Below are 22,495 nucleotides of genomic sequence, written 5' to 3'. Positions count from 1 at the left end.
TGAGCATGGCACAGGAAGCTTCCACACCAGCAGCACTACATGAATATTTTCTCAAAAGGAAAACAGAAGAAATGTCATTAAAATATTTTGCTACATTTCATAAATTTTGATTAGTAAAACATAGGAGAAAGTCTCAAACATGCAAATGAGCAAAATCACATGATTGCAATATAACAATAAAATACAGCTTCTCCCAACAACATGGTTAAGGATGAAGAAGTGCTCCATTCAGCTTCAGGTCGCTAAAGCCTCCAGAAACAGGTTTAGATATAACTTATTTAGCAACACTGAAAGCTTCATTTATTTGCTACAATTACTTTCTTGTTAACAACATGATTAAAAATTCCAAAATGAGAGATGCAGAGTGTTCTCCTCTATTGAGGTCTTAACAATATAGCAAGGAAAATCTGATTTCAATTTTTACAGATCAACTAATAAAAAGATCTCCATTCAGGCATATTTTGGCCAAGTTTAGCTTTATTACATCAAAAAACTCTCATTCAAATACAGAATATTTTTTAAGAAGAATCCACAGGAAATATAAAAATATGGATGTAAAGGGACATGAAACTGCCTGACACAGAAGGTAACGTCAGTGAATATTACATCATCTCTAGCTACAGTGGCTCCGTAAATGTCTTGCTGCACTATTTAGACCAGAGGTACTCAACATCGATATCATTGTAAATGGGACTTCAGAGAATTCCATTTCTCTTGCCTATAATGCCAAGAAAAGTCCTCCTGGTCGCACAGGCATGTCCTTAGGAAGATTAGTTTCCAGCCATTCTGAATTTTCAGAGAGGTTTTATATTTTCAGGTATTTTATTTACTTTTATAGAATTAAGAAACCTTTTGAGAATTCTAGGTTTAGATGTTGTAGATTGTGTCAAAATATGAAGTAAAACTTAAAATTTTACATACCTTGTGTCTATAATTGAGATGCTAATGTTTTAAGGAAAAAGTATAAATTAGTGTAAAAAATTCAGCATCTCCTATTGGTTCAAATATAAGATTATGAGTATTAAACAGGAATAACAACATAGTAATAAAAATAGAATGTGTTTATGTGCACAAATGGGATCAACTGTTTCTCTGAAATGAGAGTGAATGTTGGGGTAACTTTGTAAGTTTAACATTTCCAAACACAGAAGGGGACACTTCCCTGGACACACAGACCAAGCATTCATGTTCATCTATAAACAGTTTGTCTTCTACGTTTCATTTCTCATTACCAAATATGTACACTTCAAATTAGAAATTAGGCTATGTGATACTGAGTCCTCTTCAGAATCAACAATAATGAGTTTGACAAATGTAACATGGACTATAAGTTAACAGGTATAATCTTGATAACATCAAACAATAGCAAATGCTTTAAATATTAACATTAGGAAAAAAATAGTTATCATCAGATCTACTTTCTGAAATCTCAGTTGAGGTAACCCCTGCAGGTCACTGCCCCGCATTTACATACAGTTCTGACCCTCTTTTTGGCAGGGCTGTGGTCAAGAGAGTCTGAAGATATATCTCCAGAACCTGAATATACAGGAAAAAGACAAAAATAAAAGAGAGAGAGAGAGACAGAGAGAGAGAGAGAGAGAGAGAGCCAGAGAGAGAGAGAGAGAGAGAGAGAGAGAGAGAGAGAGAGAGAGAGAGAGAATTAAGACTATTTAGAATGCATTTAATATGTTCTTTTAAGGTAGCAAGTAAAGATGCTTATTTACTCAACACCATTAGAGTAAGTTAATACCCTTTGTATTTATAAATGTGGATATTCTAAGATAGACATGAATTGTCTTCTAAGGATGGTATGGGCTAGTAAGAGATAAAACTGGTATTTGCCTAGCCTTGTCCAAGTGGCTACCTGACATGTGAAACTTACTGAGAAAATCCAATGGAAAGTCCTTTCTTCCTGACAGCACATGAAATGAAGTTCCACAGTAATAATATGTGAAGGCCATTGCTCTTAGAAAAACAGAGGAAAGGAAATACTCACATTGTCACAATAAAGCAAATAGAATCAAATGTTCTCTCAAAAGTCAGATTCAAGAAGGAAGAAGTTCACATGTGATTTAAAATCATACTTTCAATTTTGTAAATATGTATCTCTTAGTAAACCTTCACAAATGTGGGCGTATTAATACAAGTAGTATTGAGAAATATGCTCTAATGGACTTCTAAAATGGAAGTTTTGAAAACAAATCAGTAGGAAATGTGGTATGTAAGAGAGATCATTCATTCCCCAGCCCAAGTCAAGCAGACTTGGACTCTAGCTCTAGTCACCAGATAAACTTTAGACCTTAAGTAAGGTGACTAAGTCTTATAGCCTCGATTGATTTCATTTTTTCTTTTTCTTTTTTTGGTGCCAGTAACAGGCCTCACACTTGGCTAAGCCATCTTATTTGGATTGTCCACTACTAGCACTCGAACACTTGAACCATAACTTCAGTCCAGAATTTTATTGGTTAACTGGAGTCTCTTGGATTTTTCAGCCCCAACTAACTTTGAACTGGGATCTCAGGTATCAGCCTCCTGAGTAACTAGGATTATGGGTATGAGTCACTGGTGCCTGGCAATTTCTTTCATTTACAGTTTGTTCTGATAATCTAAGGTCTTAGATATACTTCCTCATACTGAAACTACCCCTAATGAAACTATACTTGAAAACCATACCTTTCATTTGATAATCAAATGTCAGCTCTTCTCCAGCATTTATGGTTCTTGTGGAAAATAATGCAATTCGAGGAAGACGAGTATCAAGGTTGTCAATGAAAACATTGAACACCTGAAGATTTGGGTCACACTAAAAAAACAAACAAACACGAGAGCTGTTTAAGTAAGAGTTAGGTAAAGGAGCTCTTTTATATACCATATAAAAAATTAACTTCTCAGGGTATTATTCTTTTTTCTTTTTTGTACCAGTTATGGAGCATGAACTCAGGGCGGGGTGCTGTCCCTGAACTTTCTTTAACAAGGCTAGTTCTCTACCACGAGCTTTTTTGGTGCTTAATTGGAGATAAATCACAAACTTTTCTCCCTGAACTGGCTTTGAAGCACAATCCTAAGATCTCAGCCTCCTGCATTGATAGGGTTATAGGCATGAACCAGTGGCACCCAGCTCAGAGTATTTATTTTTAAAGTTCTATAGGAACTAAGTTGTTTCAAAACTACTGTTAACACATAAAAACTGCAGATATACTTGAGAGAAAATAATGCAATAAATCTGCAAATACAACTATGCAGCTTTAACAATTAAATAGTCTGCCTATCTTTTTCATCCATTATCTGTTTTTTCTGGAAAAATTTAGTACAAGTCCCAATTAACATTATTGTTTTTTATCTGTAACTATTTCAATTCAAATTTAATGTCACAGAGTTTCATTGCTTAAACATTTATTTAGATCTGTTCAACATTTTGAGAACTCTACACTACATTATAGAATATGCATGAAGAGATATTAGGAATTATATAGACAAAACAAGTGTTTAATAAAATATATTTATGTTGGGAGGTGGCTATCTGTGTGTCCTATATCCATAGTTGACTAACTTCAGATTCAATCAACAGTGAATTAAAATATTTATAGGAAAATTGTACTTATACCGAACATGTACAAACTGATTTCTCTTGTCAGTATTCGCTTAATAATACTGTGTAACAACAAGCTACATAGTATTTATATTATTAGTAATCTAGACACGATTTAAAGAATAAGAGAAAATGTACAGGTTGTATACAAATATTATAGTATTTAAGGTACTGGAGCATTCAAATATTTTGATGCCTGCAGGGAATCTTCAAGTCAATCCTGAGATACTAAAGGATAATTTCACTTCAAATTTATTAAGAACAAAATTCTTAGCCAGTGTAATAGAGTGGCTCATGTTTATACTCCTGTGCTATTCAGAAGCCTAAGACAGAAATGATTATAGTTCTGGGCTAGCCTTCTCAATGAGTTCATGAGATTCCCTTCTCAACCAATAGCTGAGCATGGTGGTAATGTATATCATCAGTTATATAAGAGGCTGAGATCAGGAAGATTTCAGGCCAGCACAAGAAAAAATGTTTGAGCCTACATCTCAACAGAAGAAGCTGGGTATGGTGGTATATACCTGTCATCAACTATTACAGAAAGTATAAATTAAGTGGATCATGGGCCACACACAGACCTGGGATAAAAGTGAGAATCTACCTCAAAATAACCAGTACAAAAAATGGCTGGAAGTGTAGCTCGGTAGCAAAGCGCCTGTTTAGCAAGCATGAAGCCCTGAGTTCAAACACCAGTTGCACAAACAGCAAAAGCCAAAGTTTAAATCAGAAAAATAAAAATAAGTTTCTCACATATTACTGCTAAATCATATACCAGTTTCTTGGTATGCAATCAACCAGAAGTTTTAATATGACATCTTTATAAGATCAGCTATCCAACTTATTCTGAGATAAATTTTATTTATTATCTATAGCATATTATCTATAAAATGGAGTTAATATCCATCACATTGGCCACTTCCCTTACTTCTGGAAATAGTTTTTAGAATATAAGATTCTGTTAGAACTACAACTCTTAAGTTCTTTCAAGTGTGAATCAAAAATTTAAAGAATGGCTAGGCGCTGGTGGCTAATGCCTGTAATCCTAGCTACTCAGGAGGCTGAGATCTGAGGATCGTGGTTCAAAGCCAGCCCCGGCAGGAGAGACTGTGAGACTCCTATCTCCAATAAACCACCAGAAAACCGGAAGTGGCGCTGTGGCTCAAGTGGTAGAGCGCTGGCCTTGAGCTGAAGAGCTGAGGGACAGCGCCCAGGCCCAGAGTTCAAGCCCCACGACCAACAAAAAAAAAAAAAAAAAATTTAAAGAATGCTAATTTATAATTTGAAAAAATGATACTAAATGCTTCTATATTCCACAAACCCTCAATTATACAATAACATGCCCACATTCTAAGAAACTATGTTTATCTTCAGCTGCACAATAGTCCTCCCTCATCACTCATGAAGTATCTATTCCATGACCCTCAGTGGATGCCTGAAACTGCATATAATGCAAACATTATTATGTGCTCTACTTATCATAAACTAAACTTACATATTAGGCACAGTAAGATATTAACAATAATAACAGTGTGACAGTAACACTATAATAAAATTAAGCAACTGTGATGTGACCCTCAAAATCGAGTTGTACTTCCTTTATTTTAGGAAAACACTTTCCACCTTCTCTTTTGCATGTCCAAATTGTTCGTATCACTACTCTTGATGTGAGGCTATCTTAAGTAAAATAAGGGTCATTTGAAGGGGGGCAAGGATGAGGTTTGAACTCAGGTCCTTGTGTTTGTTAGCAGGGACTCTTAACAATAAGGCCATACCACCAGCCCTTTTGCTTTCACTATTTTTCAAATAGGGTCTCTTGTTTATGCCAAGGTCAGTTTCACATTTATGCTTGCTACATAGCTGGGATGGCAGATGTCATAACTCACAGAATTTATTGAGGTATCTTGCAAATTTTTGCCTGGGCTGGCTTCAAACTGTGATCTTACCAATCTCTACCTCCCAAATAGCTAGGACTGCAGATGTGAACAACCACACCTGATCAAAACATGGTACTCTAAGCACCTCAATGTCTACCTTCCTAGAACAGCAATAAACCATGTCATAGGAAAAGAGGCCCTTAATATTAAAATACCTTAGAAGAGTCTATAGTTTCAAGGTAATTATCCTTTATGGAAAAATCATTAAAAACAGGATCAAATTGAATTGGTCTTGTCTATAAGTCAAACATTCCTTACACTGTGATTCACAAAATGGGAAACATTTCCATATCGAGCTGCATCCACTGTGAATTCATCAGATTCATAGTCCAGATCAAAGAGATATGTGATTCCTTTGTTGTCATATAGCTGTCCACGCCTTTCAGCTTCTTCACTTGTAATTACCTAAAGAACAAAAACTACTATAGTGTTTTCTTTTTTCTTTGAAACAGTGTCTCGCTATATTTTTCAGGCTATTCTCAAACTCCTGAGCTCAAGTTATCTTCCTACCTCAGCCCCCTGAGCAGATGGGACTCAGGTAACATTATACTACCCAAACCATAGCATATTATATTGCCGTTGATGAACTAAAGAAATATTCATTCTATAAATCAATTAATATATTAACATATTTAATATATTTACAAAAAATCAAGTGTTATCAAAACAAATATTCACCAAAAACTGAGCTATATTTGAAGTAGTGAAAGTGATGCCAAAATAATTTGTTAAATAAAACCTTGGAAAATTAATAGGTGGAAACATTGCACTACTTATATTATCATTAAGGCATTCAAAACCCTTTAAAACGATAGCTCTCTGCAGCCTGTAACTGAAGAGTACTACATTTATTAGTATATGTTGCAAATATGTTCTGAAGTTATTGTTTTCCTATAACAAATCTCTATGCAGTTACAAATGGAACTATATTACAAAACAGGAAAGAAGCTAGGATAAACTTGCAGTTAACTTCATAGAACAGGTATTCAGGAAATACCAATAGTTCAAAACCATTCAGGAGCTAGGAATACAACTCAGTGGTAGAGTAGTTGGCCACCATGTGTGAGGCCATGCTACAATTCCAGTGCCACAGGGGAGAAAACATCATCTATAATTCTGCTCTTAAAAACAGCTTTATCATGAAAACAGCTCAAGAAACCAAAAATTTCCAAAGTGATTTGTTTTATCAACCAAATCTGGTTGCTGCCAATTTATTTTTTCCGGTTGTGGGGCTTGAGCTTGAATTCAGGGCCTGGGCACTGTCCCTGAGGTTTTGCACTCTAGGCTAGTACTCTAGCACTTCCAGCCACAGCTCCACTTGGTTTTCTGGTAGCTACATAGAGATAAGAAGCTCATAAGACTTTTCTACCTGGGCTGGCTTTGAACAACAATCCTCAGATCTCAGTCTCCTAAGTAGATAGGATTATAGGCATGAGCCACCAGTGCTTGGCCTCAGACAAAATTTTAAAAAAGAAAAAATAATGTGATTATATAAAGATCTAGTAATTTCTTTCTTTTTTTTTTCTTCTGCTTATGTGGTGCTGAGGAATCGAACCCAGGGCCTCATGCATGCAAGGCAAGCGCTCTACCACTGAGCCACCTTCCCAGCCCCTAGATCTAGTAATTTCTGAGTATAAAAAAATACAAGATTCAAAACAGGGACTTCATTTCAAAATTCTAGATTAACACAGGTAATTATACATGACTCAATTCCAAATAATCTCACTAACCAGTCAGATATTATAATCACAGATATATGGTGACACTTGTATCTGTTGTCATAGCTTAAAATATCATTTAGTTCAAGACACTGTGGTTCAGTGAAAAGAATCATTCTGGAATTCTGAATCCTGCCTATTGTTTTCTACTGAGGCTCATTACTCATTTGGCCTTGGATAAATTACCTAAATTCTCTGTGCCAGTTTCTTTTGAGTTGAGAGGATTAGAAAAATAGGGTGCTTATTTATTACAAGAATATGGTGGCACATGAGAAAAACTAGTTTATACTTACACATATGTAAAACTGAATTTGCTGGTATTCAATAATTTACAGAATGGTCTGTAAAGTGTTTGAGTTATAAAGACATTTTCCTTATGGCTACAACAAATGTATATTCTATAATACTCATAAACCAATTGGTCTACTAGATAACATGTTGATACAAAATAGTTAACTAAACTTAACCATCATTTGGCCAAATGAATGAAGTAAATTATAACTTCTAATTTCAGTCAGTATGTTTAGGATTAATTTTCTTATGACTTTTGTGTGAGAGATGTTATATTTCACAACATATGCATGCTTTCTTCAACAGTTATGGATGTTTTTGGAAGATGATTTTATAACAATTCATTCTATTTTTTGCACATATACAAGTATTTTTAATCATGCTATTGACCTTTCTCCAAAACCTGAAAATGAATTCCTATAAATCTGCAAATGGTAACATAAAGATTATGAAGTATTTATGTTTTGCATGCAGTACAAAGGTTAATTTTCAAAAGTATAAACTTTACGTATTATTTGTTATGTGATAAACTGAACATACCTCTCCAACATACTCCATGACAAAACTCATCTTTTTAATCTTCACAAGGGTTTTCACACCCCAGCCACGGCCATTGCTAGTTCGAAAGATGCAAAGTGAATACTGTGTGCCTTTCTGTACAATCCTATTGGGACAATCAGGTCCACACTGGCACCTTGAGTTGCATTCATAGATGGGGGTACCAGGCGGGATTCTAATTTGTTGCTTCTTATTGTAAGCAAAAAGAACTCCAGCTTCAGCAGGACAGCATTTCTCAAGGAAGCAATCTGTGCATGAACAACCAAAGGTAACCTCATTGACTAAGCTGATTCCAGGGGCTGGCTTGTATTCATTTATGTAGAAGAAATCTAAAGGTGGGCCCTGCAAGTCAACAGTATTTTCAACTAATATCATTCCTTTATGAGTCTTTCTTCTGTTGAGTTCTTCTTGCCATCTTTGCAGAGCTAGCCTTTGTTTAGCTTTCTTCACAATATATTCAGCAACAGCAGGTTTTAAAGTTTTGTTGTTGTCTTTTGGCATTATTACTTTGCCTTTCTTTACCTGAGATGAATAATTATGTTTGTCATTATAAAATTGCTGAAGCAGTAATGGACACTTGAGATTTTGCAAAGGTTCCCAGGTATTTGTAGAATCTGGCCATCCTTTCCATTTTACAAGGTAGTATTCCATATCCTTAAAATATAAAAGAAAATACAAATCAGATTATGATAACATCAATTATTTACAATACTTTAAAGAATGAGCTATCACCATTTTTCTTAGTAATAGTTCAGAGTATGTAAATGTTTACAAATTCCTGATAAAGCACAAATCATACAAATAAAACTATTTTCCCTTATGTAAAATAGAATTTAGATACAGCACATGTTTGACAAGTATCTTACCTGGAGAAAATAAAGCTCTGAAATTCACAAATACTTTCCTAAACAGTGAATTAGGTTAAACAAAAAAGTATTTATTATGATTGTGGAAATAAATGGTCTCAAAGCTATCTAAATCCTAGGTTAGTGGCTTACTTGGCCCATACAGATGCAGGCTGTTCTCTATGGTTTATAACTTAATATTGTTCAATGGACATTAGAGAACTTATATTTCCCAATGTCACGGTCAAATATCCTCTAAATATTCTCAAAATTTGTTGTCTAAATCATTGTTAAGACAAGGTAGCTATGGAGAACCTGTAGTGGGGTTAGTCTGAATTGAAATGTGCTTTAAGTATAATGCACACTGAATTTCAAAGACTTAGTACAAAAAAGGAAAATACCTGACTTTTAAAATGCATGTTGAAATTATATGTATGTATATATATATATATATATACATATAAAAATTTCACATATGAAACTCTCTCTACACACACACACATACACATACACACACACACACACACACATACACACACATACACACACACACACACACACACACATGTGCAAGTGTGGTGCTAGGGATCAAAACCAGGGCCTTGTTCATGCTGAGCAAACACTCTACCACTGAGCTAAAACCCCAGTCTCTATCCATAATTTATTAATGACAAATGACCTGTGGGGGTTTTTTTTTGTTATATTGCTGAGGCATAAGTTGGATTGAAGGACACCATGATATATCCAAGAGTGAGCTTATTTTATTCCCACTATCTGTATCTTAGTATTTTCTCATATTCTACTTAACAAGCAGTTATTCCTATGAAAAGAACTCTGCTTCATTTTGAAAAACTGATTGCAATATATGAAACAGATGAATGCAATACATGAACAGATGAAAGTTCATCTGTTCAAATGTGTTAAAGTGTGATGTAAAGATATATACAAAACCCGTATTTCCATGTAAATACACAGCAATGTCTAGTGCACACTGAAGTATTTGTGAACCTGAGCTTAAAACTTAAAAGTTTTCTTTCACAATTTGGTACTTTTACACTACAATAGATAGCTCTTAAAATTTCTGTTTTCCTTAATTCTAAATTTAAAATTTTTCTGATGCCACATGAAAGCAATGCAACTTGGTCCTGGTTTTACTGCTAGTTTTTTCCTACCATAGCCCTGAGCTATGCCAAATAAATGTTGCCAGAAAATCCATGAAAGAAACAAATACTGGCTTTAAGTCATATCATTCAATTATCATCTAGAAAAACTAAAATATCTTCCACTCAAGTTTACTTCCCAAATAGTATATAGTAGTGATTACTTAAGTCACTTGCATTTTAAATGACTAAGATTTATTATGAATCATATTAGTTAACTTATAATAATTATACATAAAACATGAATGTTTTGGAAAATAATACAGAAATACTAATAACATTTTATTTTGGCTTGTAGATAGTTTTATCTTTAAAACTAAAAAATGGTATTTCCATTTTGAAAAACAAGATAGTTTTACCCAGAAAAATCACTGAATTTGTTAAAAAAATTTAATTCAATAACCTGAAATTCCAAATAAAACTCCCAAACCCTTAGGCTTATCTATTATATCAGTATCTTATTCTGATCTGTAAGCTACTCTTGATTAACTACAGAAATGGAATAGAGTGGTGAACTTATCCATAAATTATCCCTGTGTAATTTGGAATACAGCACATGCATTTCTTCTTTTTTTATTTTGTTGGTTGTGGGGTCTGAACTCTAGGCTTAGGTGCTGCCCCTCAGCAATTCAGCTCAAGGCTAGCATTCTACCACTTGAGCCACAGTGCTACTTCTGGCTTTTTCTGATTATGTGGTGCTGAGGAATCGAACCCAGTGCCTCATGCATGCGAGGCAAGCACTCTACCACTGAGCCACATTCCCAGCCCACATGCATTTCTTCTCTTTTTATTGCCAGTCATGAGGCCTAAACTCTGGGCCTGGGCGCTATCCCTCAGCTCTTCAGCTCAAGGCTAGCACTCTACCACTTGAGCCACAGCACCACATCCGACTTTTTCTGCTTATGTGGTGCTGAGGAATCGAATCCAGGGTCTCATGCATGCAAGGCAAGCACTCTACCACTGAGCCACCTTCCTAGCCCCATGCATTTCTTTTTTCTACTGCTTTTTTTTTTTTTTTTACTATTTATTTGGTGTAAGTTAATTTATGCATTCTAGTATCTCTACTTAATACTTGAAAGTTTGGTCAGTATGAAGCATGATGAAGTTTAAGGCATTACCACAGTAAAATCTCATTGGGAGAACAGGCAATAATGTTTGAAATAACAATTTGAGACATATTTAAATGCCAAAATAGTTAAGACAGTCAATCCCACTAAAACAGAAAGAGTAAAGTCAATATAGGACAGATAACCAGAGAAAAGAGAAGATGTAGAACAAACTACTCTGTGAAAGACTGAATTTAAGGAATATGGCAGGGAGAATGAGAAATAAGCAAAAGCTTACAACTATGATTTATTTACATAAGTTGCTGGGCACCGGTGGTTCATGCCTATAATCCTAGCTACTCAGGAGGCTGAGATCTGAGGATCAAGATTTGAAATGTGAGAAAATCTCTTTTCAATCAAAATAGTTTGCTTCCTGTCTGTTAATCTTGTGATAATTGTTTTTCAGAAAAGTTCCTGCTTTGGCCCATGTGGTTTGTATTTAAGACATTCTGTTAGAAGCTCCTTGAGCTTTAGTTGCACTCTGTTAATAAGCCATATCCTTTTGCAGATTGTGAACCTGAGCTCAGCCAATCCAAGCAGAGGCACAGGACCTGTTGGTTAGAGAAAATAAGGGAGCAACCTACCTGCTCTGTGTTTGCTGGCCAGATTTTTGGCTAGTGGCTTATAATTCTGCAGAAGTAAACAGCTTTGCCCAGTTCAAGTTGGTGTCCTTATTCTTGGGTTACACCCAATATCCTGAGCTATTTCTAACCCATTTATCTTTTCATTCTGAAGAATGAAACCCCATCACTCTGAGATAAGGTAGATCTGTTATATAGCACTCACCTTAGCTATAATTGAGTACTTTGTATGAGCACTTAATTCTCTCCGAATTTGTAACCTTATAAACTCCATTATCAGGTACCATACCTATGTCCTTTAATGCTGAGATTCCTAGTTCCTAGGGCAAGATATGGCAAATGGACAATAAATGTCAAAGTAATAAAAGTATCCACTCCCAAGAGTTCAATCATTATCTTTTGACAATTACTTCAAGGTCTATTTGGCCAATTATATCTCACTCTTGATTTGGAGCCATGTTTCCAACACCTTTACTTGAAGTATATTCAAGTTATCTCCCTCAAATCCAACCTAATTCCTTCTCTAATATTCTTGGATATTGAATAGTAATATTATTTACACTAATTCTACCCAAATTAGAAATTCACACTTTTTTAGATGTAGCTACTTAATTGCAGATCCCTACTACCCCCAACTATAAATCAGAGGTTCACAAATATTACCTTTGAACAAATAAAATGAAGCCAAATGCCAGCGGCTCATGCCTGTAATCCTACCTACCAAGGAGGCTGAGATCTGAGAATCATGGCTCAAAGCCAGCCTGGGAAGGAAATCCCATGAGGTTCTTTATGTCCAATTAACTACAAAAAAATGCCAGAAGTGGAACTGTGGCTCAAGTGGTAGAGTACTGTCTTTGAGTAAAAACTCAAGGACAGCACCCAGGCCCTGAGCTCAAGCTCCAGGACTGTGCATATGTGTGCGCACACACACATACACACATTCACAAAATCAGCTATTTCTATTTGCTACCATCATTCCTATTTCAGTTCAAGGACCATCATTTCTTCCCTAGGTCTCCACAGCCTTTTAGAACACGTAGTCATATGTGTCATTTCCTTTCTGCTAATCTACTTTCCTTATTGCAGAGAAGTCTCCAAATTACAATTATTTTACAGCCTTTCAAATGGTTTCACATCATCTCAAGATGGCTGATAGACCCGCCCCCCCATTCCTCATCCCTCCTCCTCCTCCTCTTCTTCTTCTTCTTCTCCTCTCTCTCTCTCTTTCTTTCTCTCTCTCCCTCCCTCCCTCCTATTTTCTATACTCTTTATACAGAGGCTATACTAAATTACAGTGTTTCTTCTTTCAGGCTATATTGGAACTCACATCATCTGAGAAACCGTGACCTATCCTGTGTGTACTTCCTACAGACCTTGTAATTATGTTTGCCACTGTATTTACTGCAACAGATTATTTATCAGTCTTTCTCACTAGGCTTATGTTCTTTTCAAATGAGGAGCTCTTTCTTATCACTCTTTATATTCTCAGACTCATACAATACCTAACACCCAGAAGAAACTTCAATGTTTGTTAAATGAGCCTACGGAGAAAAACAGGAAACCCTTGGTTGTGCTTTGGCCCCAGCCAGCCCTTTTATGCCTCATTCCTCCTTTTGGGAATAGGAATCTTTATGACACTGTAATTGGGTGCATTTTTTTTTTATGTTGCCATTCCTGGGGCTTGAACTCAAGGCTGGGGTGCTGTCCCTGAGCATTTTTTCTCAAGGCTAGGCTAGCTCTCTACTACTGAGGAACAGTTCTACTTCTGGCTTTTTTAAATGTTTAAATGGAGATAAGGGTCTTACAGACTACTCTGCCCTGGCCTGGCTTTGAACCACAATCCTTAGATCTCAGCCCCCTGAGTAGCTAGGATTAATAACATTCTTGAATGACTAGCACCCAGCAAAAGTATGTAATTTCTTTCTTCTTGTTTTTTCAGAGGCTCAAACTTAGTTTGCCTGGTGTCCCAGTGGGCTTTTTAACAATGTTGGATTCAGGAGGCTTTATAGACTGGTTATAGCAGAATCTTAGGATTTTTTATGTCCCCTCTGCGCTCAGGTATGGAAGGCTTCACTTACAGCTGATGGAGCTATTTGGGGCTATTGTGGAAACTAAGATATCACTCACTGGGGCATGCCTTTGAAGGATACCTGATCTTAGGCCCTGTCTCACTTTCTACTTCCTGTCTGCTATGAGATGAAAACCTCTGCCCCATCTTCCCACTGCCCAAACAAATATGGCCTTAACACTCTGAAACTGAGTACCAATAAATCTGTCATTTAGTAATTTAGGTCTAGTGTTCAGACACAGCTACACAAATGTAACTAATACATTAGCCAATAGGGTATTTGTATAATATAGTATGAAGTTACCAAGGTGTGGTTTAATGGTGACTGGGTCACTGGAGAAATGAGTGAAGGAAAACATAATTCAATTTATTAACCACTGCCAATGCACAAAAGTGCATGAAGTGTTTAGGAAATTAGGATATAAAATATGTCTGTTTTTAGGCTGTTTCCATAGTTAAAACAGTGCTTGACTCATAGTAGATACTCAGTAAATCTGCAAGTATGTATCTCAGGTTATAAGACAACAGGAAGTATTAAAACATCTTCAGCAAGACTTCAGTGCAATCACAGTTGGGTCTCACAAGACATAATGGCATTTTGGAATACGGTATTGAGACAACATTACTTATGATCTAAGTGGAAGGGGACACACAGGAAAAGGGCAGTATTAATACTAGATAGAAGAAATATATAAATGAGGTGTTCAGGATATTAACTGAGCAAACTAAAGTTGCTTATTCCAAAGCAAGAAACAAAATGCACTGATGAAATAGAACAAAGAGAAATTAAACAGCAAGGAACTTATACAGAATTCTGTGCAAGAATGAATCTTAGTTATACCTTTGATTTGTAAATACAGAATTTTAGGTAACTAATTCTTTCTGTGAAAGAATAATGGGAATTATAGGGAAGAGACAAATATAAATATAAATAATGCAACCTGATCACCTATTAGATTTATAAGATACGACAGAAGAATAAAGTATGAAATTAAGGTTATACTTAGAAATACTACGATAGTGGATGAAATGCAGACATAAGGGAGGAAAATGGGTACTATTTTTAATGTGTAGAACTTGGGTAACTAGGATACTTACTTGAATTGAAGCCTAGAAAGAGGTGAATGCACAGAAAGATTTGGGTTTCATGAGACAAACTGGTATAAGCAGAAACCACTAGGAAAGAGGTCACCCAGACAGCAACTATAAACTGAGAAGAAGGCCAAGGACAAAACCTTGGAAATTTTATCTACATTTCAGAGGAAGGATAGATAAAATACAGTAAGAGATTTGTAAAGAGCATCTAAAAATGTAGTCCTAGCTGCTTGGTAGGCAGAGATGAAGGATCACAGTTTGAAACCAGCCCAGGCAAATGAGATTCCATTTTAACTGATGGCTGGGTGCAGTGATACAAGCTTGTCATCGTCAGTGAACAGTGAAGTACAAGTAAGAGGGTATCAGCCAGACTGGCCTACCTCAAGGATGATAAATGCAAAAAGAAGACTGGAGTGTGTCTTAAGAGGTAGACTGGAGATAAAAGATAATGATAGCAAACACTGATATAATCACCAAATGTCTGTTTGTTCTATTTATTTTAAATTAATTCATTTAATGTTAATTACACCCTGTGTGATGGCACTATTACTCGATTTTATAGACAAAGAAGATGAAGGACAGAGAGGCTTGCAGAAAGAAGCTAGAAGTTGAATCTAGGCTGCCTCTCCACAGACAAGAGTTCAAATGAGGAAAATAGAGCAACACTGGTGAATGTGGCAAACTACTATGTTAAGACTTGAGACCTTCAAATTTGGCATTAGAAAGTCAATGATAAGGGCACAAATTAAAAATAAGTTAAAAAGTTAATGGAGTTCAGTGTGGTGTTGTATGCTGGTGATCCTTGATGCTTTAGATATAGAAGAATCATTGTTTGAGGCCAGTATATCATGGTTCGAGGCAAGCACTGCAAAGTTAGCATTACATTTTATCTGAAAAACAAACTAAAGGTAGAAAGACAGAGACAGTAAAATAGAGAACGATTTGGGAAGTGATAGCAAGGGGCTTGTTTTATTCTGGACAATGAAAAATGCTAAAATTCACTAATTTCAGTATACTAAGCTTTGAACCATAAATGTTATATATGTGAATGGTATGATGGTATGAAAATTACATCTCAATAATGTTGCTAAAAATTAATGGGAAGTGACTATAGGAATATTTGCATTAGTAGGGAAGGAATATAAAGAATGACTTCTGAGGGCCAGGTACTTTTTAAATATTTACTGAGACAAATCAGTGAAAATGGAACTTTATATTTAAAAAGCCACCAAGTTGCCATGTGTCTGTTAATCTCAGCACTTTGGGGGTTAAGACAGGATGGACAGAAGTCAGAGGTTAGACGAGGGATACATAGTGAGACTTTCTCTCCAAAAAATGACATCTTTAAAAGTGAGAATGAAGGTAGGCACCACCTGTGGCTTATGCCTATAATTCTAGTAATCAGGAGGCTGAGATCTGAGGATCATTGTTCAAAGCCAGCCAGGGCAGGAAAGTCCATGAGACCCTTATCTCCAATAAACCATTAGAAAACCAGAAGCGGCGCTATGGCTCAAGTGGTAGAGTGCTCACTTTGAGCTAAAGAGAGCAGGGACAGTGCCCAAGCCCAGAGTTCAAGCCCCACGACCAACAACAACAACAAAAAAATAAGAGTGAATACAGATAACTGGTGGTAAAATGAAGACTTCAGTCTTAAAAGATATGTTCACTGAGGTAAAAGAGGAAGTATTCAGCTGAATATGAGAAAATAAGGGGTAGCAGAAGAAATCCAGAAAAAGTAATAAATACAGAAAATACATGATATGAATGAGGAAACAAAGCAATAGATAAAAAAAATTGTCAAATAGAATTGGTAGGTATGAGAACAGAAGCACTTGATGGAACCAATATATATGATTATCAGATGTTCTCAGTGACATGAATTTTTCAGAGCTTGTAAATGGATGTGGAGGATGGCTGGGATATTTCAGAAATAGAGGGATGCTAAAGGCACAGGTGAAAATGAGGTCTTACTAAGCAGGAAAGACAATGATACCAACAAATGGATATTTCAAAGGGGAACTAGATTTGGTGATGATTCAACAGAAGGAACAATGAAGAATTAAAACAGTATTCTTGATTCTTTGACCTGAAAGAACTGATATTACTTACAATAAGAGTTCTGCATCAGAGGTTGTTATAAATGAATTACTGAAAAATATAATTACAAGTTTTAGATTAAAAAGCATCTTATTTAGTCAAGGCATTCAATGTGCATATGTGAAAATGGAGCCACATAATTTGAAGGGATGAATGAGATTGGGAAAGATGGGGAGAACAATGAAAGGGATGACATTGATTATTATGCTTATAAACTGATTTGTTTCATTAAAAACCCTTTATACAAGTACAAAAAGAAAACAGAAAGAGCCCGACGCCAGTGGCTCACTCCTGTAATCCTAGCTCCTCAGGAAGCTGAAATCTGAGGACCACAGTTCAAAACCAGCCTGGGCAGGAATGTTGATAAGACTCTTATCTCCGATTAACCAAGTGGTAGAGGGCTAGCCTGGAGCTGAAGAGCTCAGTAAAATGCTCAGGCCAAGTTCAAGACCCATGCCTAAAGAAGAACTAAATTTACTATTAATAAGTGGTTGTACAAAGGGGTTCCAATTCCGTATGTCAGCTTATGAGTACAATGCTTCTTAGTCAATGTCAACCCTTCCATCATTCTCCCTTATTTTCCCCCTCCCATCCCTACCCTCAAGTTATATAGTTCATTTTTTAAATAATGTATATTGGCTAAATGACTGAATTTGTCACTCTCCATTCATTTGCTGCTGCCCCTTTTTGCCATCTCCCCAAAACATGCTTCCAGTTCCTGGTATTCATTTTGATAAACAGTACATTAGTTGGAAGAGCTCCATTTTTAAGAGGACTAAAGGAAAACCCAGAGAAGTTAAATGAGCTTGCTGACATCAGTTGTAAGGTATTAAACAAAACCCCAAATGACTTTGAAATTAAAAACATTCTGTTACACCACTGAATCTCCTAAAATCTGGTGATTGAAATAAAAATGGTGATGCTTCTTGAGAACATTTAGTAGGACTAACATTGGTTGAAATTCTAGGTTCATTTCAGGTGATCATAGGGAAACTATGATGCAGGAACAAAATGAGTGATCAGGAAAAGACAACCTGAGATCAGTTTGCTCTGGTAATCTGTATGTGGAGATAATAAAGAATTGGATGTAGAGGGATATAAGTACTTTAAAATATTCCAATGCTAGCATGCTTTATGCAAAATCCTGTCAATATTACTTGGCAAATAGGTTACAGGACATATAAATGAATCACTACCTAGAATTTGAAACATTAAGAAGAGTTTGCTTATTTAAGGTTATTTTTATGTCACAGAAATAGGTAATACTGAAGTGTGAATAGGTCTATTTTAAGGATCTAGACATTTGCCTTACCTTTTCTACCTTGTAGTCACACAAGTATTCCACCTCATATTTGCTTAGATTCCTTTTGGTGACTCCCATCGATTTACATGTGAGCTTTTCTTGTCTACATAATTCCTGAAGAGTATCAAGTGAAACTAGGCAAGGAACACACCACACTACAATAAGAAAATAGAGTTCTTTACTAATGAAATAGCTACTCAGTTAAAACAAAAATGAGAGACTTAAAACCTTTATATCCCCACCCTTCAACTGGTCATTTTGGTATAAAAGTCAGTACCATAAGAAACCAATTATGTGTGTTCAAGATAAAATTAAGCATTAAAGAACTGTGGTATGTTTTCATGTACCTTCTAATATATCTCTAACCTACTATGTTTTACTGATATTGGTTAACTTCTATTAAACCATGTGACAACGCTTTCATGTCTATAAAGTTTCTAAAGATTACATACAGATGCAAAGGTCAATAGAGGTAATGATTTTTACTTTCCCATTACATTCTACATAGAATTACTATCTGAATAAAACTATTTCTGGGTCATACTTATTTTTAGAAGTACTTCTAAAATATATCTTAAGAAAATAATAATTTAAAAGTAACTTTTTCTTTAAATGGACAATAAGATCTGAAATCTAACTGTAATACCATTCTGTAGCTATAAACTCATATTTTCACCTTGTCTATTTTAAAAACATTGTTAAAGCTGGATGCAGGTGGCTCACACTTCTAATCCTAGCTACTCACAAGGCTAAAATCTGATGATCATGATTTGAAGCCAGGCCAGGCAGAAAAGTCCATGAGACTCTTATCCAATTAACTACAAAAAAGAAAAAGACTAGGAACCAAGCTGTGGCCCAAGTGGTAGAACACCAGCTGTGAGCAACAAAACTCAGGGACAGCACCCAAGCCCAATGTTTAAGCCCCAGGACCAGCAAAAACAAAAACCTCAAACAAAAAGTTAGGTACTCCTACTGATAATCTCTATTATTATAAGCACCCCTTTTATTTTTCCTTTCATTAAGCTGTTGGGGTCCAGGGTAATTTGACCCTTGTGACTGACAGCTGTTAAGACCCTTTCTTGGCTCCAGTGAAGGACCGCAGTCAAGCAGCCAAACTACCTTTATGCTAGCCCAACAGCTCTGAATCCTCCACTGTCTTGAGAAATCTACATAGCAATTCTAACTGCTTAATGATGAAGTATTCTCTGGCTCCTCTGTGTATGTGTCACCGTTACTACCAGCCATGTCAACTAGCTTGTGTAGGATAATTATTATTATCATTATTGTTATTATAGTTATTTGCCATCACAAACTGCAAAGAACTCTAGGTGAGCCCTGGCCATTTCTACCTAGGCCAGAGCCTGATGGCCCAGCAGGACTGTGACTGTGCAAGCCCATGGAGTTATGCTGTGACTGGTGCAAGCACACACTGTATTTACATGGCTGATGCCACAATTTTCTGTGAGCCAGCTGGAAGACACTATCATGTGCCCGCTAGTGTTCCAACAGCAGACCCAATAAAAGGTTTTTCTCCAGTAATCTTTTCTTGTCTATTTTTTATATTTATCTTTAGTAGAGGGAGCTGTGCTGGTAACAAGGAGGACAGGGGAAGTAGAAGCAAAGCAGTAGCAGTGGCAAAGGCAGCACCCTGGCAGTAGTGCCAGCTACAGTAGTGGTGAGAGGACAGGTGAAGGGTTCCAGAAAGCCAAGGCAGAAATGAATGGGAGCAGAGGAGACAAGAGACAGTAAGATCTGTGAGAAGCTTATGAAGAGAAACTGAGGGTCCTGATCACTGAAGAGATCCAGAGAGCTGCCAAGGTTGAAGGGTCAAGTTGTTAGCCACCCTGGGCCCAAGAGCTGTAATATTTGTAGCTTAAAGCAAAGAGTACTGCTGAGGCCTGTACAAGAAGAGATCAGCTATAGCTGTTTCCTGGGTCTGCTGATGGAAGCAAAGGATTATAATAGTTTCCAAGTGCTCTTATTGGTTAAAGCCAACAGCTACAAGTCCTTCATGAGTGCCCAGACTAGGGCTTCTAAACCCTTAGCTGCAATAGGCTCCTAGCTCTCAGATCATGGTGCTTTTTAAACTTCTGGATATACCAATCTAACCTCTAAAGGGGGGGGGGGGAAACCATGCAGTCCATATACCCACAGGTTTAGCCCTGCCAGGCCAATCACCAGGTCAATAAATGAAGCTTAAATTTTTTAATACCAATTTAATTTCATATGAACTGAATCATAATGATAACCAATTCTGAGGTTCAAATAAAGCCTTGGGCACTCAAGAGCCTGGATGGCCAGGCTACTAGGCTCTCCTCTCATATACAGAATTTCTATGCAGGTAAAGTTTAAAAGGGCCCCAGTTAACTGAGTCGGTAACACAAACATGTGGCTTTTAAAACAACAGCTTGTAACAACACAGAAAAAGATGTCACCTGACCATTTGTGAAACAATGTATCAAAGCAATAAAAACCCCTTGCACAAGTTATCACTAACTCTGGCATTCCTTAAAAAAGTACTATTTTTAAGGGACAATAATAAAGTCACTTCGAAATTCCAGAATGTATTGCAAAGTTCCAGGCTTTCAAAAAGTGCCTAACCACTACACATGCGCGCGAGCACGCGCGAGCGCGCGCGCACACACACACACACACACACACACACACACACACACACACACACGTTAATTTTCCAGCCACCCCAAAATAAAACTCTAAGTTCCTACTGGGCAAAAAAAAAAGGGAGAAAAGAATAGAAAATAAAAGAAAGGAAGGAAGGAAAGGAAGGAAGGAGGGAAGGAAGGAAGGAAGGAAGGAAGAAAGGAAGGAAGGAAGGAAGGAAGGAAGGAAGGAAGGAAGGAAGGAAGGAAAGGAGGGAGGGAGGGAGGGAGGGAGGGAGAGAGGACGTAAAAAAAGAAAAGGAAAAGAAAAAGAAAAAGTTACAAGGTAATCCAGAGGTCGCTCTTACAAATAATCACTTTCTGGTGCTTTCTCCACCCAGAAAGTGAACGACCTCCCAGTGTGTCTGTGATGGGAGGGGGGGCAGGGAGATCCCTTTCCTAGTCTTCCCACCGACCCCCAAGCCTACGGTCCCGAGTTCACCATCACCGCAGCAAGCTTTTTGTCCAGTAGAAAGCAGCTTGCACACTCCCTGCTCAAAGTGCCACAAAGGAACCAAAGCCTCAGCCCTGCCAGCAGGCATCCTGGCCAGGTCTGGGGAAGGGGACATAGAGGGACGACTGGAGAAAGGAAACAAGACGCAGATGGGCGATACGAGGGGGAGACGACACGGAGGGAGGGACGACACAAGGGGGAACACGACACGGAGGGCCACTGTGAGGCAAGGGAGGAAGCGGGCCGGGGCCAGGTGAAGGCTGAGGACAGCCACGGAGAGCTGGCAGAGGGTTGGGGTGTGACCAGAGCAAGGGGCGACCTCCCGCCAAGTCACATCTGGTTAGCCAGCGAGATGGCGGGGATGTTGGCCGGGCCTCGGGCATATGCCTAGAAACCGGAGGGCGAAGCGACATGGGTTAGGGATCGCGCTTCAACCTCACCTCTTTGCGCTTCGGCCCCGGCTGCCGCCATCTTGAGGTGCTTTCATTCAAACTGCGCGGTCGGACAGAACAGCTCCGCTGGCCGACGCTCCGCCCCCAATGTGGCCCCGCGTGGGACTCCGAAAGCCCGGGTTGGAGGCTGAACTCCGCGATGCGTCCTGACGTCAGCAGAGGCAACCCAGGCGACAGCCAGTACGCCTGCGCGAGCTCAAGGCGCGGGTGCAAGGGGACGCGGTGAGCCCCCATGGAGTGGGCGTGGCCACGCCCCTAGCCAGGCCATATTTGGCTCTTCCCAAGGAAGCCGATCTGCCTTAGCTTTTCCCACGCTGCCATGCGCTGCGTGAACTGTGCACCCCTCAAAAATCGTGCAGCCTGAGTGTAGGATGCAGTAGAAGCTTCCCTCCTGATCCGGCTCCTCAGCCACCCGAAACAACTGCCCTGTTTTGCTAAAGCTCGGGATTCCAAAATTGCCAGCACGTGGAAATATGTTTGTGGGAGAGATTCTGTGGGTGTGCCCACTCGCTGCCTCTCATTAGCATTGCATGTTGCCTGGGCATTGTCTCTTTATCTGAACGCTCAAATGTGCCCCCACA

At 37.7% G+C, this 22,495-nt stretch overlaps 1 protein-coding gene across 5 annotated transcripts; it reads right to left on the bottom strand.

Moving 5' to 3' along the window:
- Positions 1–464: 464 nt before the first annotated feature.
- On the bottom strand, positions 465–21,993 carry LOC122120623 (histone-lysine N-methyltransferase SUV39H2). 5 transcript variants are annotated; one of them, XM_042694871.1, is made up of 6 exons: positions 21,903–21,993; positions 18,358–18,503; positions 8,076–8,747; positions 5,785–5,931; positions 2,674–2,803; positions 465–1,536 (listed from the first exon to the last, which is right to left on the bottom strand). In XM_042694871.1, the coding sequence occupies exons 1-6, from the start codon at positions 21,931–21,933 to the stop codon at positions 1,430–1,432; spliced, it is 1,233 nt and encodes a 410-aa protein (XP_042550805.1). In that variant the 5' UTR covers positions 21,934–21,993; the 3' UTR covers positions 465–1,429. The 5 variants fall into 5 exon arrangements, with proteins under 5 accessions (XP_042550805.1, XP_042550809.1, XP_042550806.1 ...); XM_042694875.1 differs by having other exon boundaries at positions 8,616–8,747; XM_042694872.1 differs by having other exon boundaries at positions 18,358–18,482.
- Between the last annotated feature and the right edge of the window lie 502 nt (positions 21,994–22,495).

This window comes from Dipodomys spectabilis, unplaced genomic scaffold (assembly GCF_019054845.1).
Source record: "Dipodomys spectabilis isolate Male_0828 unplaced genomic scaffold, ASM1905484v1 ptg000176l, whole genome shotgun sequence".
Lineage (NCBI taxonomy): Eukaryota > Metazoa > Chordata > Mammalia > Rodentia > Heteromyidae > Dipodomys > Dipodomys spectabilis.
Note: the sequence above shows the minus strand (reverse complement) of the source record. Positions and strands in the feature narration are given on the sequence as shown.

What these genes read in the sequence shown, in the direction of transcription:
- LOC122120623 (XM_042694871.1), bottom strand. Translation starts at nt 21,933, where the DNA reads ATGGCGGCAGCCGGGGCCGAAGCGCAAAGAG. An exon ending in CCCATTTTGTGAATCACAGT is followed by an intron (nt 2,804 to 5,784) that starts GTAAGGAATGTT and finishes TTGTTTTTTTAG; the next exon opens with TGTGACCCAAATCTTCAGGT. An exon ending in ATTTGATTATCAAATGAAAG is followed by an intron (nt 1,537 to 2,673) that starts GTATGGTTTTCA and finishes CTGTATATTCAG; the next exon opens with GTTCTGGAGATATATCTTCA.